Source organism: Archocentrus centrarchus, chromosome 23 (genome assembly GCF_007364275.1).
Source record: "Archocentrus centrarchus isolate MPI-CPG fArcCen1 chromosome 23, fArcCen1, whole genome shotgun sequence".
In the NCBI taxonomy this organism is placed as follows: Eukaryota; Metazoa; Chordata; class Actinopteri; order Cichliformes; family Cichlidae; genus Archocentrus; species Archocentrus centrarchus.
Window position 1 is genome coordinate 32,221 of NC_044368.1, and position 17,780 is coordinate 50,000.

General features: G+C 43.7%; 1 protein-coding gene across 1 annotated transcript; it reads left to right on the top strand.

The window, feature by feature from the left end:
* Window positions 1-809: 809 nt before the first annotated feature.
* calua (calumenin a) lies at window positions 810-5,425 on the top strand. Its single transcript, XM_030720189.1, has 7 exons — window positions 810-918; window positions 1,459-1,685; window positions 3,642-3,835; window positions 3,924-4,090; window positions 4,167-4,227; window positions 4,759-4,958; window positions 5,032-5,425. Exons 2-7 carry the CDS (start codon window positions 1,468-1,470, stop codon window positions 5,134-5,136), a joined length of 945 nt encoding a protein of 314 aa, XP_030576049.1. The 5' UTR covers window positions 810-918; window positions 1,459-1,467; the 3' UTR covers window positions 5,137-5,425.
* The last annotated feature ends 12,355 nt before the right edge of the window (window positions 5,426-17,780 follow it).

Consider the following 17,780-nt stretch of genomic DNA (forward strand, 5'->3'; position numbering starts at 1 on the left):
ATTTAACATTTTCTTAAATCACTGACTGGAGTGAAGTCAGTGACCCGGTTCAGCTAAATCACCTGAGACAGTGGTGTTTCCGGTGAATCCACTACTTCATTGTCCGCCCTCACTCACTCGCCTTTTGTAATTAGCAGTTAGTCAGAAGACTCATATGACCTGGATTAATGGAGACCTCGGACTCATGATTCAAGATTCGACCTGGGTAATTAAGGAACCGGCCAGCACTAATGTAATTAAAGACAAGCATCTTGGTGGTTACTGACATGAACACAGAGATGCTGCAGATGCGGGCTGGGATCTATATTTTCATGTTTCTAGCAGAAAATGCATAGAGATAAAAGCTTCTAAACACACACACACACACACACACACACGAACAACTCATAAAAATGAGGCCTTGTTTGTACTTTGTGATTTTCACTGTAATCTGAAGGTTTACGTTCATTTTTATGATTAATAAATGAATGCGTATATAATATAATTGCAATATAAATATGAATGAGCCCAAGGCGTTTTTATGAATACCTTGAGGAGCTGAAGTTCAGTTTTTCTAAAACTTCTTCTGCCCGGCCCCTCGAAGGGTTTATTTCACTGCGTTTTACCCCGCCACTGAGGAGGAGGAGGAAGAAGAGTTTCGGTTCTGCGGACGTGGCATGAACGGCTCTTTTTTTTCCTCGCGTGAAGCACAACCAATGAGAAGCATATGCAAGAACAGCACCCCTCTGACATCATCAACCAAGCGCGATCTCTGGTTGAGGTGGACCAATCAGATGGGATGAAGAGTTTGAGGCGGTGCCTGATTGGTTGCCGAGGCTCGGAAACGGCTCTGCGGGGCCGGAGTGAGTGATGGTCTGTCCGCTAAGGGAGAAGAGCCGCTGAGACCAGGTGTACGAGCAGCACGCGCACAGGTGATAGGTGAGCTGTCTGAGAGGGTTCCGGTGAGATGTGAGGTTTGATGGCTGTGATAGTTTTGTTTGGTTTCTGATAGTTCTGACAGAAGAGCTCAAGTTTTGACCAAAGAAGGTCAGAGTGAGGCTCAGAGTTCTAAGCATATGGAGCGAGTTTCAGTAAAACTGCAGTTTTATAAATATGATCCATGGACCCAAAGAGGAGAATCAAAGTTCAAACTTTGTGTCTGACTTTAAACTGAATCACTTTAATTTATGGAGTTCATGCTTGGCAGATTTTTGCAGAATGCCTGACTCTAATGTGTGTGCACAGCGTAACATTTATATTACAGAGAATAATGTGATTTGATATATTAACAGTTTTTCTGATGGAAACATTTTGCCTGAGATAAACTCATATTTCCAACAGTTTACTTTATGTGATCAAAGGAAACTAATAGTAAAAATGTTCATGGTGTGAATTTAATTCAAATGTATCTGAGCTCATTTAAAGCTTTAGATTTAAGTTTTATTTCTGTTGCATGATGAAGCTGTGTCCATGTTTCAGTGTTCCAGGATGATCCGTCTGGTTCTTGTGTTCTTTGTCCTCTGCGTGGTCTGCAGCAGCAGTAAACCCACAGAGAGGAAGAATCGGGTTCATCATGAAGAGCCTCTGAGTGAACTTGAGCACAACGACAATAAAAACTTTGACTACGACCACGAAGCTTTTCTGGGAAGAGATGAAGCTAAAACCTTCGACCAGCTTCCTCCAGAGGAAAGCAAACGCAGACTTGGGTAAGTTCAGCAGATTTTAACCCTTGTGAGGTATTTATGTTTGATGAAGAGGAGAGATTCCCCCTTCAACAATGTAGACTCAAACTTTATGTTAAAGTAAAACCAGAGCAGAATCTCTGAATATTGTAAAGGACTCAGGTTCCTCAGAGAAGAAAGAGAACTTCAGAGACTCTGAAAAAAAATTATAAAGATTTCCTGTAGTTGCATCATACTGAGGATGAGGAAACAAGTATTTTTACTTGTCGAGTCACTTCAGGTTGTAACACACCAGGAGCTTTTTTTCCAGCAGCTCAGCACTGTTAATGTTCCTGCAGACATGGGATTAAATATTAAATATTTAAACATTAAATGCAAAGAGGAAGAAAAGTTTTGTGGTCACTGACAGAGTCATCACATTACAGAGCACATTTAACCGTTTAATCTTTTGCAATAGAAAAAGGCCTTGTCATATGTGGGCTGTGTGGCAGGAAGGGATGGACCCAAATGCAAGATGCGAGACAAAGCTAAACTCAAAACAGCCTTATTTGCTGAAAGCACAAAGGTACAAAAACACAAAATACAAAAACCAGCCTCAACCAAGGCTACACTAAATCGTAAAACACCAAGCCTGGGAGAAAAGAAAAATCAAAGCGTTAAACTGGGGAACACACAGCTAAGGGGGAGAAACACAGACAACAACACAACAAAGAACAGAGAAGAGCTGAGGGCTTAAATACACACACTAGGTAATCAGGGCAAGTGGAAACAACAGGGAACAACAGGTGAAACCAATGAAACTAATAACACAGAGGAAGCAAAACAACACAAAACACAGGGAACACAGAACTGTCAAAATAAAGCAGGAAGTGACCAAACGAGACGCACGCTGACTTAACACAGAGGACTGGCACACAGAGGGAACCCAAACACCAAACACAAGGAAACCACGGAAAGGGAGACTAAACACTGAAAGGGGTTAAGACACAGGGAAGGCAAGAACACAGAGATACAGGAAGACAAGGACCAAGGAAAACAGAATGAAAAGCAATAACTAAACCCAAAGTTGAAATACAAAACTACAAAAAACTGAGAATCTAAACAGTGAGAAAAACTAAGAAACAAAACCTGAAAAATACTACAAAAACAGAACTACACAAAAAGGAGCTAACACACTGGGCCAATGGCCCAAGATCACAACAGGCCTTTATCTGTAAGTCATTGTACCTCAACTGTTATTGTAATTAACCTTTATTTAACCAGGAAGTGAACCTGCTGAGATGAAAAATCTCTGTTTTGAGAGCGTCCTGCACTTACAGAGGCAGCATTAGCCCTCCTGTAAACATTTTTAAGAGTTTAAGTGGAAATATTCGTGTTTCCTGCTTTGAACATCCAGATGTGGTTCAACAAGTTTTCTTTAAGGGCTACAAATGCTTTAGGTTTTTATTCAGTATATTTGATTTTGCTTCAGGAAACTGAAGGTGGTTTTCATGAATACAGATTGATCAAGCTGAAGCTCATTTTTGTGGTTTTTGAGTTTGAGTTTTTACACATTATGAAAGATGTTCAGTGTTTGAGCCAGAGGCTTTAAAGTTTCAGATGTTTGTATTAAGATGATTTCAGTAGTTTTTATGTGTTTCAGTATTTCTTTATTATGCTATGCAGGGTATTTTCTGTAGGTTCAGAGCAGTCATTTTAATACAGCACAAACAGCTAACCGTGTCAGTGGACAGATGAACCTTTAAAGCAAGCTGTGTTTACAGATTTTATGAAAACCAAATAAAATTGAAAATAAAGACATTTTCTGGATTTATTTATTTCTGTTTTGTAAGCACACAATATGGTTTCTGTTAGTTTTGAGCTTTCTAAAATCTAGTTTTTATTTTTATTCCAGCTCAGTAACATGTTTATTTTTTCATTTTTAGTTTAGTTCATTGCAATAAACTCAGTTTGAGCCTTGATAACTCCATCTGTCTGCAGCATCATCGTGAATAAAATTGACATTAACCACGATGGTTTCGTGTCTGAGGAGGAGCTGAAAGTTTGGATCAAAAATGCTCAGAGGAAACACATTTATGAGAGCGTGGAGCATCAGTGGAAAGACTTTGACCTGAACGGCGATGGTCAGATCAGCTGGGATGAGTATAAGAACGTCACGTACGGCAGTTATCTGGGTCAGGACTCTGTAGTTATTATGTCTTCTTTGGTAAGTGTTATAGTGCTGAAACTGATCTGATCAATTCTCTGATTGATGACCTTCAGACGACCCTCAGACAGAATCAGAGTATAACTACACCCACATGATGTGGAGGGACGAGAGGCGATTCAGAGTCGCAGACAGGAACGGAGACCTCATTGCAGACAAGAAAGAGTTTACTGCTTTTCTTCATCCTGAAGAACACGAATACATGAAGGACATCGTAGTGCAGGTGAGACTGATGTCATTCATGATGTCATGCAAAATGCTGTTTCATTTTAAATGTTTAACTGTTCTTGCTGTCACAGGAAACAATCGAAGATATTGACAAGAATGGAGATGGCTTCATTGACCTGAAGGAGTACATCGGTAAGGAAAACACACTGAGCACTGTCATGTTTTTTTTTTTTTTTGGCAGGAAGGTTGGAAGAAACATGAAGTGAGAGCAGCTGATCTGAAGGTCAGGAGTTCAGGAAGAAGGTTGTTACCCCTCCTCCTTTCTTAGTGAGTGAAAAGGAGTTTGAAATTAACCATAAAGACAGACAGACTCCAGCTGTGTCATGGATCCAGAAGAAGCAGAACAGTTTTGGTCTGAAGGAGGAGTTACTGATGAAAACCTGAAGCTATGAACGCTGTTTGTGATGTCTGACTTCAGCCAGCAGGGGGCAGCACAGTGTTGAGCTCTCTGCTGAAAACTGACAAACTTTTATTTTGCATTTTGTGTGGAGTTTAGCCTGGCCCTGCACAAACTGCAGCACTTCCTGACTGTGGTTATCTAAAGAGCATCAGAGTGCTCATTAGGTGGATGAGTGTGTATCTGCAAATAAAAACAGACTATAGCCAAACTAATAACAGATTTAAGTTTCTCTCTAAATTTTCATTATTTCCTCTCATCTCTAGGTGACATGTACACTTCAGATGACGGTGAGAAAGAACCGGAGTGGGTGGCGACTGAACGTCAGCAGTTTTCTGAGTTCAGAGACAAAAACAATGATGGGAAGATGGACAAAGAGGAGACAATGGACTGGATTCTTCCATCTGACTACGACCACGCTGAAGCTGAAGCCAGACACCTGCTGCATGAGTCTGACACCAACCAGGTGAGGCTGAATTTAAGACAGAGCTTCTTGTTTACCTGATTGTCTGTTTAACACCTGATTTTTATGTTTTCAGGATGGAAAACTAAGCAAGAAGGAAATCCTTGACAAATATGACGTGTTTGTTGGAAGTCAGGTGACTGACTTCGGCGAGGCGTTACTACGACATGACGAGTTCTAGTAAATCATGATTGACACATTACTAGAACAAACTTTTTCTAATTTAAGGTGGAAAACCTTTTGGAGAATAATTTATTTTTAGAGCCAACAGAAGAAAAAAAATGTTTGCGTTCAGCAGGTACTGTCTGATTGCTTGGGTTTGTTAGGTCAGACTTTATGTATTTTGTTCTTTTTCATATTTGATCTGTTCCTTGTGTTTTTATTGGATGATAGTACAGAAGCACAAAACATTAACTGCTTTCCTGATTTAATCCCAACTCGATTTCACTTTGATCCAGTTTTATTTTGGTTTGGCTATGAAATAAATAAAATATATTAATGTAAAATGACTCGTGTCTGTGGGTATATACACTATACTGCCAAAAGTATTCACTCGCATACAAACCTGAGTAACATCCCATTCTTAATCCATTGGGTTTAATATGATGTGGGCCCACCCTTTGCAGCTATATCAGCTTCAACTCTTCTGGGAAGGCTTTCTGCAGGTTTAGGAGTATTTATGTGAATTTCTGATCATTCTTCCAAAAGCACATTTGTGAGGTCAGACACTGATGTTGGAGAGAAGGCCTGGCTCACAGTCTCCACTCTAATTCATCCCAAAGGTGTTCTATCAGGTTGAGGTCAGGACTTTGTACAGGCCAGTCAAGTTCTTCCACACCAAACTGGCTCATCCATGTCTTAATGGAGCTGCTTTGTGCACTGGTGTGCAGTCATGTTGGAACGGAAAGAAGCCATGCCCAACTGTTCCCACAAAGTTGGGAGCATGAAGTTGTCCAAAATGTCTTGGTATGCTGAAGCATTAAGAGTTCCTTTCACTGGAACTAAGGGGCCGAGCACCAACTCCTGAAAAAAAAAAACCCACACCACAACCCCCCACTCCACCAAACTTTACACTTGGCACAATGCAGTCAGACAAGTACTGTTCCCCTGGCAACCACCAAACCCAGACTCATTCATCAGATTGGCAGATGGAGAAGTGTGATTCATCACTCCAAGAACACGCCACCACTGCTCTAGAGTCCAGGGGCGGCGTGTTTTACACCACTGCATTCGACACTTTTCATTTTGCTTGGTGATGTAAGGCTTGGATGCAGCTGCTCAGCCATGAAAACCCATTCCATGAAGTCATGAAACATTGTGTGGGAGACAGGATTGGGCCACATCCCAGGAGACTGGACATGAACCTAGATAATACAGCTTTATTTGCTGAACCACACTGGAGAAAATAATAAGAATAATAATAACTTAGATTTCACGAAACCCAAGAACACTGAACAATGAGAGAGAAAAAAACTGTTTGTATGGGTGCAAGAGGTCGGACAAATACTGAGCGGCCATTGAGCATTGAGGGATTTGTAAGTGAGGAGAAGGATCGTGTCCACAATGCGAGACCTTACTGGGAGCCAATGTAGCTTAATAAGGGTGGGGGTGATGTGTTGCCAGACCTTAGTGCAGGTTAGAAGTCTGGCAGCTGAATTCTGGACATACTGGAGCCTGTCCAGGGCTTTGCCAGAGATCCCAAACAAGACCCCATTGCAGTAGTCCAGCTGGGTGGTGACAACGGCATCTATAAATGTCTCTGCTATACAATCAGTAAGTAGATGCCGGAATCTAGACATGTTCATAAAGTGGAAAAAGGCTGTTTACTGATTTAATATGATTCTTGAATTAAAGTGTGGAGTCTAAGACGACACCCAAGTCATGAACATATGGTGAAAGTGAGATGGGGGAACTATCTATGTTGATGAGTAGGTCTCCGAATATCTGAGGTAGGGCTTTGGGAGCCACAAACAAAGAGCTCTGTTTTATTACTGTTTAGCTTAGGTAACTTCACCAAATCCATCAGTTAAAAATCACAATACAGAAATTGTTCCAACCATCAAACTGACACATGATATGCTAAACATTGACAAGATTACATAACAACAATACAATATTTTTTCCAGGGTAGCCAACAACAAACAGGTGTTAATGAGTCGTGCCAGAATACAAATGACCCGGTGGCTAAGCTAAGGCTAATACCAAAGGCAAACAATCCAGCAGTAAAGTCTCATTATATTAAAGTCTCTGCCTTCCCGGCTGCCTCTCTGCTTGTTTGTAGATGTATCTTGCTCTGCACAAGTTTGCCACCCAAGTGGATCACTGTTCAAAAGTGACACTGAATATGGCAGGCTGTTTTAACATAAAATCAGTTTGTCTGACTATCCATAATTACATTTCAGATATCTAAAACTGCATTTTGATTAGACAAAACTACATTTTGACTATCCAGAATGGTAATTTAAGATATCTGCAATTACATTCTGACTAGTAAGAATAATAATTCAATGTATCTTCAATTACATTTTGACAAGTCAAAATTCCTTTCAAGATATCTCAAATGACGTCACCAGATTCGTCATTTCACAGGTCACACATCCGTAATTACAATTTAAGATATCTCAAACATAATTATGCCTAGTCAAAATTATGTTTTAGCTATCTGAATTTAATGATTGCATGTAAGCCCCCAAACAATTGCCTGTGTAGAATTTCAGGTGGCTGAGATGGTGCTGGCTGTTGTGGACAAAATTGTAAAAAAATACAACAATATATATTAAGAGCTCCTCAGTATGGGATATGCGGAGAGCGTGAGAATCATGTACTTAAAGACTGCTTAAGAAATCTGCACAGAATCTCTGATTTTATGGCAGGCTGTTTTAACAAACTGCCTTTTAAACATTCTGCCAAAATGCTCCGTAATTCAATATATCTCAAACATCATTCTGACTAGTCAGAATGTGAATTTAAGATATCTTAAATAGAAAAGCTGTCTAATTCAAGATATCTGTAATTCATTAGAAGACCCCTATTATTGTAGGGTCTTTACCCACAATACAAAGCGCCTTGAGGCGACAGTTTGTTGTGATTTGGCGCTATATAAATAAAATTGAATTGAATTGAATTGAATTGAATTGAATTGAATTTGTAACAGCAAAGGAACAGTTTACCCTACCTGGGATAGGGTTACGGGGGCCCCACCCTGGAGCCAGGCCTGGGGAGGGAGCTCAAGGGACAGCATCTGGTGGCTGGGCATTAGCCCGTGATGCTCGGCCGGGTGCAGCCCGAATAGGTTACATGGGCCCACCCTCCTGTAGGCCCACCCTCCTGTAGGCCCACCACCCACAGGAGGCATCATAGGGGTCGGGTGCAGTGTGTGTCAGGTGGTGGCCGAGGGCGGAGGCCCTGGCGGACCGATCCCCGGCTTTCGAGACTGGCTATTGGGACATGGAATGTCACCTCTCTGGTGGGGAAGGAGCCTGAGCTAGTGCACGAGGTTGAGAAATACCAGCTAGATATAGTTGGGCTCACCTCAACGCATGGCCTGGGCTCTGGAACCAGTCTCCTGGAGAAGGGCTGGACTCTGTTTCAGTCTGGAGTTGCCCTCGATGAGAGGCGGCGAGCTGGGGTGGCTATTCTTGTATCCCACAGCTTGCTGCCTGTACGTCGGAGTTTTCACCGCTGAACCAACCGCAGTAATAAGTCGGATTTGTTTCCTGTGGGTTTTGGACTCCGTCAGGGCTGCCCTTTGTCACTGATTCTGTTCATAATTTTTATGGCTTCTTCCTTGGTGGCCTCAGAGTCTCATCTCTGCTCTTTGTAGATGATGCGGTCCTGTTGGCTTCATCAGGGGGTGGCCTCCAGCTCGCAGTGGAATGGCTCCCAGCCGAGTGTGAAGCAGCCAGCATGAGAATCAGCACTCTAAGTCTGAGCCCATGGTCCTCAGCTGGAAAAGGGTGGAGTGCCAAGTGGAGGGTTTAAGTATCTTGGGGTCTTGTTCACGAGTGACGGGAGAAGGGAGCGGGAGATCGACAGACGGATCGGGGCTGCTTCTGCAGTGATGCGGACGCTGCACCGGTCTGTTGTGGTGAAGAGGGAGCTTAGTGTAAAAGCGAAGTACTCGATTTACCGGTCGATCTACGTTCCTACCCTCACCTATGGTCACAAGCTTTGGGTAGTGACCAAAAGAAAAAGATCACAAATACAAGTGGCAGAAATGAGTTTCCTTCGAAGGGTGGCTGGCCTCTCCCTTAGAGATAAGGTGAGGAGTGCGGCCATCCAGGAGGTCGCTCAGAGTAGAGCCGCTGCTTCTAGTCAAAACTATTTATCGCCTATCTAAAAATACATTTAGGATATCTTGAAATATGATGTTATTTAAGATATCTTTAATTAGAATTATGACTAGTCATAATTTAATTGTAGATATCTGAAATGTGAGTTTCAGATAGTCAGTAATTCATTGAAGATATCTTGAATTCAAGCTGCCATTCAACTCAATGGTAAATCTGACGTAATTTCGACTAGTCAGAATGTAATTAGAGATATCTCAAATATGTATTTTGTCTAGTCAAAACATAATTAGCGATATCTTAATTTACTAATACATCTAGTCATAAATCAATTTCAGATATCTGGAATGTAAGTGTGGTGAATCCGATTTTATGTTAAAATGGCCTGCCATACACCGAACTCTGCTTGCATTGCGTTTACCTCGTCTGCCGCTACTGATACTGCAGTCATTGTCCGTCCCTCTTTATGGTCCGTGTAGCATAAACACTCCACAGTTCCGCCATGTTTTCTTCTGATTATCATTCTTTACAGCAAGTGTCTTTTCTTTTTTTCTTTCCATTTCCCTTCTTTCTTCTTTCCCACTCGATCTTTCCATAATCCACAGGGGAGGTCGGCAGTTCTGTTGTCATATTTGGTGAGCCTTCAGTTTTATTCCCCTTCTGGCTTGACTCTCTGTCCGTTCTTCTATAGGCAGTAAGACGATGAGCCTCCTAACATCCCTGTGAAGAATAGTTTACTTTATTTTACTTTCACAACCCAGGCTTTCTGCCTCATCCTCAGCAGGGTTCCAGCAACCCCATTATGCACAGCATTGTGTGCTTCTCGACCCACCAGTGTTGACACCCAGGCATCATAAGGTATGATGGGAACTGCAGCTCTGTCCTCTCTAAATATCTGTATCCTACCACCACAGACCCATAACCCAGACTCTTTGTCTCGATAAACCACCAGTCTGTCTGTGGTAGTGCTGGGAAAGGTAACACCCCCCTGGCAGCAAGGAAAATGTCTCTCAAGGCATCTTCTCGTTCACAGACTCCAGAGGACATCCCAGCACAGAGCTAGACCTCCGCACCAGTTTGTCAATCCTGCTCCTGTCCCTTTTGGTGCATCCACCCCCCCAGCAGACCACTGCATAGAAAAGGGCAGATGCTACCACTGAGTCATAAAAAGTCTTTAACAGAGTCCTGCAGACACAGAAGGACCTCAATCTCCTCAGCAGGTGGAGTCGACTCTGGCCCTTCTTATACAGGATGTCTGTGTTTTTAGTCCAGTCCAGCTTGTTGTTGAGGTGAACACCCAGGTACTTGTAAGAGACCACTGTCTCCATGTCCTTTACCTGGATGTCCACCGGTGCTGTAGGGGGTGGCTTCCTCCTGAAGTCTATGACCATCTCCTTCATCTTGCTGGCCTTGATTTGGACAGTGTTGGTCTCACACCAGCCAACAAAGTCACTGATGACCCCCCTGTATTTCTTGTTGTTCCCATCTGATACGCATCCGATGATGGCTGTATCATCTGAGAACTTCTGTAGGTGGCAGTAGTCTGAGTTGTTCCTGAAGTCTGAAGTGTACAGACTAAACAGAAAGGGTGAGAGGACCATGCCCTGCGGCATCCCCGTGCTGCAGACTACCACATCAGACACACAGTCATGGCAGCTTACATACTGTGGTCTGTTGGTGAGATAGACGATGGTCCATGCAGTCAGCTGCCTGTCCTCTCCGGCTCCCTCCAGCTTCCCTCCCAGCAGTGCAGGCTGGATGGTGTTGAAAGCACTGGAGAAGTCAAAGAACATGACCCTCACAGTATTCCCCGCCTGCTCCAGGTGAGAGAGGGATCTGTGCAACGGGTGGATGATGCCATCGTCCACCCCGATGCCGGGCTGGTAGGCAAACTGCAGAGGGTCCAGCACTGAGCTCACCAGTGGGCGAAGGTGGTGCAGGATGAGCCTTTCCATGGTCTTCATGAGATGAGAGGTCAGGGCCACAGGTCTGTAGTAGTTGGACTCCCTGGGGCATGTGATCTTTGGCACTGGAACTATACAGGAAGTCTTCCACAGTTCAGGAACCCTCTCCAGATTCAGGCTCAGATTGAAGACATGCAGGACCACCTGACAGAGCTGGTCTTCACAATCCCTGAGCAGTCTGGAGCTGATTCCATCTGGACCTGCTGCCTTCCTGATCTTAATCCATTAAAAGCTGGCTAGCCGACAATTTTCTTCAACTCAATAAGGACAAAACTGAAATCCTGATCTGTGCTCCGGATAGATCTGTTTCGAATATAATGGTAACCCTTGGTCCTCTTGCTAAATTTGTTAATCCTTCTATTAGGAACCTTTAGGTAACCTTTGATTCTGCTTTTATGCTTGACACTCATGTTAAATCTTTGACGCACTCTTGTTTCTTCCACCTTAGGAATATTGCTAAGCTTACCTCCATCATATCTCATTCAGAACTTGAGATGGTTATTCATGCATTTATATCCTCACGTCTGGACTATTGTAATGCATTGTCTACCTGTCTTGGCAAACATTCCCTGGAGCATCTACAGGCTGTTCAGAATGCTGCTGCTAGGCTTCTGACTAAATTTTCCAAATATTCTCACATTACTCCGCTTCTGTTCCAGTTACACTGGCTCCCTGTGAAATTTAGAATACAGTTCAAGATTGTAGTCCTTACTAATAGAGCTCTTCACGAGCAAGCCCCATTTTATATTAGTGAACTCCTTCACTTATATACCCCTTCTAGATCACTGTGATCATGTGATCAGGGACTACTGGCTGTACATTCTACAAGACTGAAAACGAAAGGAGACAGAGCTTTTGCCTCAGTGGCTCCCCATCTCTGGAACTCTCTCCCTGTCCATCTTAGAGTGGCGGGCTCATTGATGTGTTTTAAAGGTCTTTTAAAAACTCATCTTTTTAGCTTGGCATTTGTTTAATTGTTTTTATTATTCTCTGTCCTGTTGTGAAGCACTTTGTGACACCTGTCTTGAGAGGCGCTATATAAATACAGTTTTAGACATAGACAAACTTTGTTGTCATTCAAAATTGCACCATACAGTGCGCATTATAACGAGATTTTGTTGCTATAGGCTCAGATTAAATTTGGAGGAACTGCAGCAGTGATGTAGAAATAAGACTACCAGAAAGGAATGAAAATAAAGAGAAAAATACTAAATAAATAATCTAATCAAAAATAAAGTATATGTATGTACATACACACACATATACATATATATATATATATATACACACAGCGAAGAAGAGATGAGAGAGATGGTGAGATCTTTCTCTGGTCTGGTTCTGATGGAGAAAATTTTCTGGGCTTGTTTCAGCACGTGGGTGACATGTGATACCTGATTTATTTATTCACCTTTCATTGTTTAAATTTTTGTTTCATTGCTGGAGTTCATTGGAAGGTTGGTTTGTTGTGTGTCATCTGAGGCTTTGTGAATAAAGCTGGTTCAAAACTGTATTCACGCCTCCAGCTGACATGTTTGTCCTGCAGGTGGCAGTACAGGAACAGTAGAAACATCAGTGTGAGAGTCTACTGCCTATTTCTATTGTCACGCACTCTGAATTCTGGAACACATACCAGCCCATCAGCTGATCTATATTGATCAGCATTGATTCTCTGGCCACAGAGATGTGTTTTCCTGCTTTCTGTGAGTGTGTGCAGCTGGAGCTCCTCACAATGACCGAATCACTGCTGACCGGACAATTATCTGAAGGAGCGATCAGCCATATGGGAGGAGGAGGAGGAGCAGCTGGTGCAATCATGATAAGGATGATGAAGGCAGTGGAAGATTTGAAATCCAAATGAGTGTGATTCATGAAGATTAAAATAAAGTCAGGTGATTGTTTAAAGGTGGATGTAAACAGCACAGAGCCTGACTTACTTGCACTCACCTGCAGAAGCTCTGCAGTGATGAAGAAATCAAACTAAAATCCATCATCTGCTTTATGATTCTTACTAAATGTCAGCATTCAAACCTGCTTGGAGCTTCAAACAGGTTATAAAGTTAATAGTTAATTAAACCTCAATTATTACTCATTTACTTACTAAATACATAGTTAATAACTGGTTCATGACCTAATCTATACATGTCACACAGGTGGTGATTCTAAAGTTGATGTTTCTGATTTAAAGAGTGTGTCAGCACAGGTGAGGTGTCTTGTTTACTGTTACCTTTACTTTTGGTGAGGTTTAGAAAGACAATGCATTTCAAATTACAACATTACCAGTGAAAAACACCAACATGTACCCACTGCAGGTCTGAGAGCCATCTCAGTGTGAACACAAGTGCAGTCAACACCTGCCAGGAGAAGTCTGAGGAACTTTCATACCCAGAAAATATCCTGCACAAGGTTGGGTAAGCCAAAGCCCCCCACAAGGAAATAACAGGAAGAACAGATACCAGCAGACAGGATAAGAAGGACCAGGTGAACTTAGTTGGACACAAACACGTTTCCCATCCTTGTTTGTGTAGATTCTCAGTCATCTAGGTCATAGTAGTCTCTGGAGCTCATCGAGGAAGATGGAAGCCTCAACACTGAAGTTTACCGGAAGCCCACACACACAGACCAGTATCTCCTTTTTGACTCCCACCACCCTCTGGAACACAAACTTGGGGTGATCAGGACCCTACAACACCGGGCAGAAAGTGTTCCCTCCAAGGCAGAAGGGAAACAAAAGGAATACACACACATTAAGAAAGCCCTCAAAACACGCGGTTACCCCAACTGGGCTTTCATGAAATCAGCTAAGATGCACAGGAATGTAGGCCAAACACAAACTACAGAGAATAAGAAGGACAAGAGGAACAACATTGTCATCCCATATGTGTCAGAGAAACTCAGAAGAATTTTCTCCAAGCATGACATCTCAATATACTTCAAACCAAGTCCCACCCTAAGGCAAAAACTGGTTCATCCCAAGGACAACCCCCCCAAACACAAGATCAGCAATGTAGTGTATGCTGTTCAGTGCAGTGAAGAGCGCTTGGACCTCTACATTGGAGAAACCAAACAGCCTCTTCACAAACGAATGGCACAACATAGAAGAGCCATAACAACAGGACAAGACTCAGCTGTACATCTGCATCTGAAGGAGAAAGGGCACTCTTTTGAGGATGCCAATGTTCACATTTTGGACAGGGAAGACAGATGGTTTGAAAGAGGAGTGAAAGAAGCATCTATGTCCACTGTGAACAACCATCATTGAACAGAGGAGGTGGATTACGTCACCAACTTTCCCCCGCTTACAGTGCTGTCCTGAGCTCCCTTCCCAGACGTCTCAACCCCCATCTCAACCAGTTTTCTCGACTTTGACCTTTTTTCGTTTTTTGCGCAAGCGAATACAATAGGCTCCTCGCCGATCACTTCGTGAGGCTCGGGCCTAATAATAAGAAGAAGAAAAAGAAGAAAAATTCTAACGATTCCAATAATGCGCCAATCCAGTCACCTTCATATATACGTTTTCGGAAACGTCTCGTCGCGCTCGTCATTGACCCACTTTCGTCGCGCAAGCTAGCTGCTGACGCTAACGATTTCAATTATGGGCTGCTCCATTCACCCCCATATATACGTTTTCGAGAAGCGCAAAGCGCTCGACTTTGACCCTTTTTCGTTTTTCGCGCGAGCGAATACAATAGGCTCCTCGCCGATCCCTTCGGGAGGCTCGGGCCTAATAATAATAATAAGAAGAAAAAGAAGAAAAATTCTAACGATTCCAATTAGGCGTTTTCCAGTCACCTTCATATATACGTTTTCGGAAACGTCTCGACACGACCCACGTTGTCGTGAGGTCCATGGTCAATGACGAGCGCGTTGCGCTCGTCATTGACCCACTTTCGTCGCGCAAGCTAGCTGATGACGCTAACGATTTCAATTATGGGCTGCTCCATTCACCCCCATATATACGTTTTCGAGAAGCGTTCGACCTGGCCTACCTTGTTTGAGGGTCCGTTGTCAAAGTCGAGCGCTTTGCGCTCGACTTTGACCCTTTTTCGTTTTTCGCGCGAGCGAATACAATAGGCTCCTCGCCGATCCCTTCAGGAGGCTCGGGCCTAAAAATAGCACTCGGCAGGGGGGAAAACAGTCCAAACAAAGACCAGGCGAAAGTGGCAAAACAGTTCAGGGGGTCTGCTGGGATATCCACAGCGGAAAACTGACAGTTCAGGGGGCCGACCACGCTCCCAGCAGCGGCGGTGGCGATGAGGAGACGAGACAGGAGGCCGACCGCGCTCCCAGCGGCGGCGATGAGGAGACGAGACAGGAGGCCGACCGGGCCCCCAGCGGCGGCGGCGAGACGAGACAGGAGGCCGACCGGGCCCCCAGCGGCGGCAACGAAGAGACAGAGCAGGGGGCCCGAACCGAGCAGGACCCTCCAACACGGGCCCTGGCTGAGCTGACTGGGCCTCTGACTGAGAGACTAGAGGCTCTACAGCAGCCGACGGGAGAGACTGGGACTGAGACAGGGAAGCTGCTGAGACTGACAGGGAACCAGACGTGGAACCTGACCGGGACCCTGACTGGGAACCTTACTGAGGGGAAGCTGACACTGGGGAAGCTAAGGGGACTGAAGCTGACACTGGGGGAACTGAAACAACTGACACTGTGGACTGAGGGAGAGCTACCAGAGCTGACTGAGACTGGAGTGGACGGAGAGCTGACAGAGCTGGAGCTGACTGAGGGCGAAGGAGAGCTACAGGAGCTGACAGAGATGGAGACTGAGGGCGAGGGAGAGCTACAGGAGCTGACAGAGATGGAGACTGAGCAGAGGCTGGCGCTACAGCTGACAGGCACTGAGCGGAGGCTGGGAGGGAGCTGGCGCTACAGCTGACAGGGACTGAGCGGAGGCTGGGAGGGAGCTGGCGCTACAGCTGACAGGGACTGAGCGGAGGCTGGGAGGGAGCTGGCACTACAGCTGACAGGGACTGAGCGGAGGCTGGGAGTGAGCTGGCGCTACAGCTGGCTGAAAGAACCAAACAGAGTACACAGAGATTAAACACATAGGAACACCACATCAGTATGGGGAGACAGACACCATAATAAAACAGAACTATACATGAACATAAACACTGGGCCACCGGCCCAGGACCATGACACCATGTGCCAATACAGTGCAGAACTGCTACCTAAACTCTGCTCCCAGTGAGGTCGATTATCTCGTCTTGGTTTCAGAATTCATCACAGTACAGAAACAGCATTAGTGAAGGTTACAAATAATCTTCTTGCAGCCTCTGACAGTGGACTCATCTCTGTACTTGTCCTATTGGACCTCAGTACAGCTTTTGATACTGTTGACCATAACATTTTATTACAGAGATTAGAGCATGCCATAGGTATTAAAGGTACTGCACTGCAGTGGTTTGAATCATATTTATCTAATAGACTCCAATTTGTTCATGTAAATGGGGAGACTTCTTCAGACACTAAGGTTAATTATGGAGTTCCACAGGGTTCTGTGCTAGGACCAATTCTAGTTACATTATTCAATTCAATTGAATTCAATTTTATTTATATAGCGCCAAATCACAAAAAACTGTCGCCTCAAGGCGCTTTGTATTGTGGGTAAAGACCCTACAATAATACAGAGAAATTATACATGCTTCCCTTAGGCAGTATTATTAGAAAGCATTGCATCAATTTTCATTGTTATGCAGATGATACTCAGCTTTATCTATCAATGAAGCCAGATGACACACATCAATTAGTTAAACTGCAGGAATGTCTTAAAGACATAAAGGCCTGGATGACCTCTAATTTCCTGCTTCTAAATTCAGATAAATGGACTAGTTCTTATATAGCGCTTTTCTACTCAGTCTGAGCACTCAACACATTTACCCATGCACACCCATTCATACAAGCACTTCCATGATTAAGTCATTAAGTGCTTCAATTATCTAACATTCACACTCCAACGGTTGTGTCAGAGAGCAATTTGGGGTTAAGTATCTTGCCCAAGGATACATTGGCATGCAGCCTGGAGTAGCCAGGAATCGAACCACTGACCTTCCAATCAGTAGGTGACCTGCTCTACCTCCTGAGCTACAGCCATCCCAAACTGAAGTTCTTGTACTCGGCCCCACAAATCTTAGAAACGTGGTGTCAAACCAGATACTTACTCTGGGTGGCATTACTTTGGCCTCCAGTAACACTGTGAGAAATCTTGGAGTCATTTTTGACCAGGATATGTCCTTCAATGCACATATTAAACAAATATGTAGGACCACTTTTTTGCATTTGTGCAATATTTCTAAAATTAGAAACATCCTTTCTCAGAGTGATGCTGAAAAGCTAATTCATGCATTTATTACTTCTAGGCTGGACTACTGTAATTCATTATAATCAGGCTGTCCTAAAAGCTCCCTGAAAAGCCTTCAGCTGATCCAAAATGCTGCAGCTAGAGTACTGACAGGGACTAGAAAGAGAGAGCAGATTTCTCCCATATTGGCTTCTCTTCATTGGCTCCCTGTTAAATCTAGAATAGAATTTAAAATCCTTCTCCTCACCAACAAGGTCTTGAATAATCA

What these genes read in the sequence shown, in the direction of transcription:
- calua (XM_030720189.1), top strand. Translation starts at nt 1,468, where the DNA reads ATGATCCGTCTGGTTCTTGTGTTCTTTGTCCTCTGCGTGGTCTGCAGC. An exon ending in GAAAGCAAACGCAGACTTGG is followed by an intron (nt 1,686 to 3,641) that starts GTAAGTTCAGCA and finishes ATCTGTCTGCAG; the next exon opens with CATCATCGTGAATAAAATTG. An exon ending in TGAAGGACATCGTAGTGCAG is followed by an intron (nt 4,091 to 4,166) that starts GTGAGACTGATG and finishes TTGCTGTCACAG; the next exon opens with GAAACAATCGAAGATATTGA.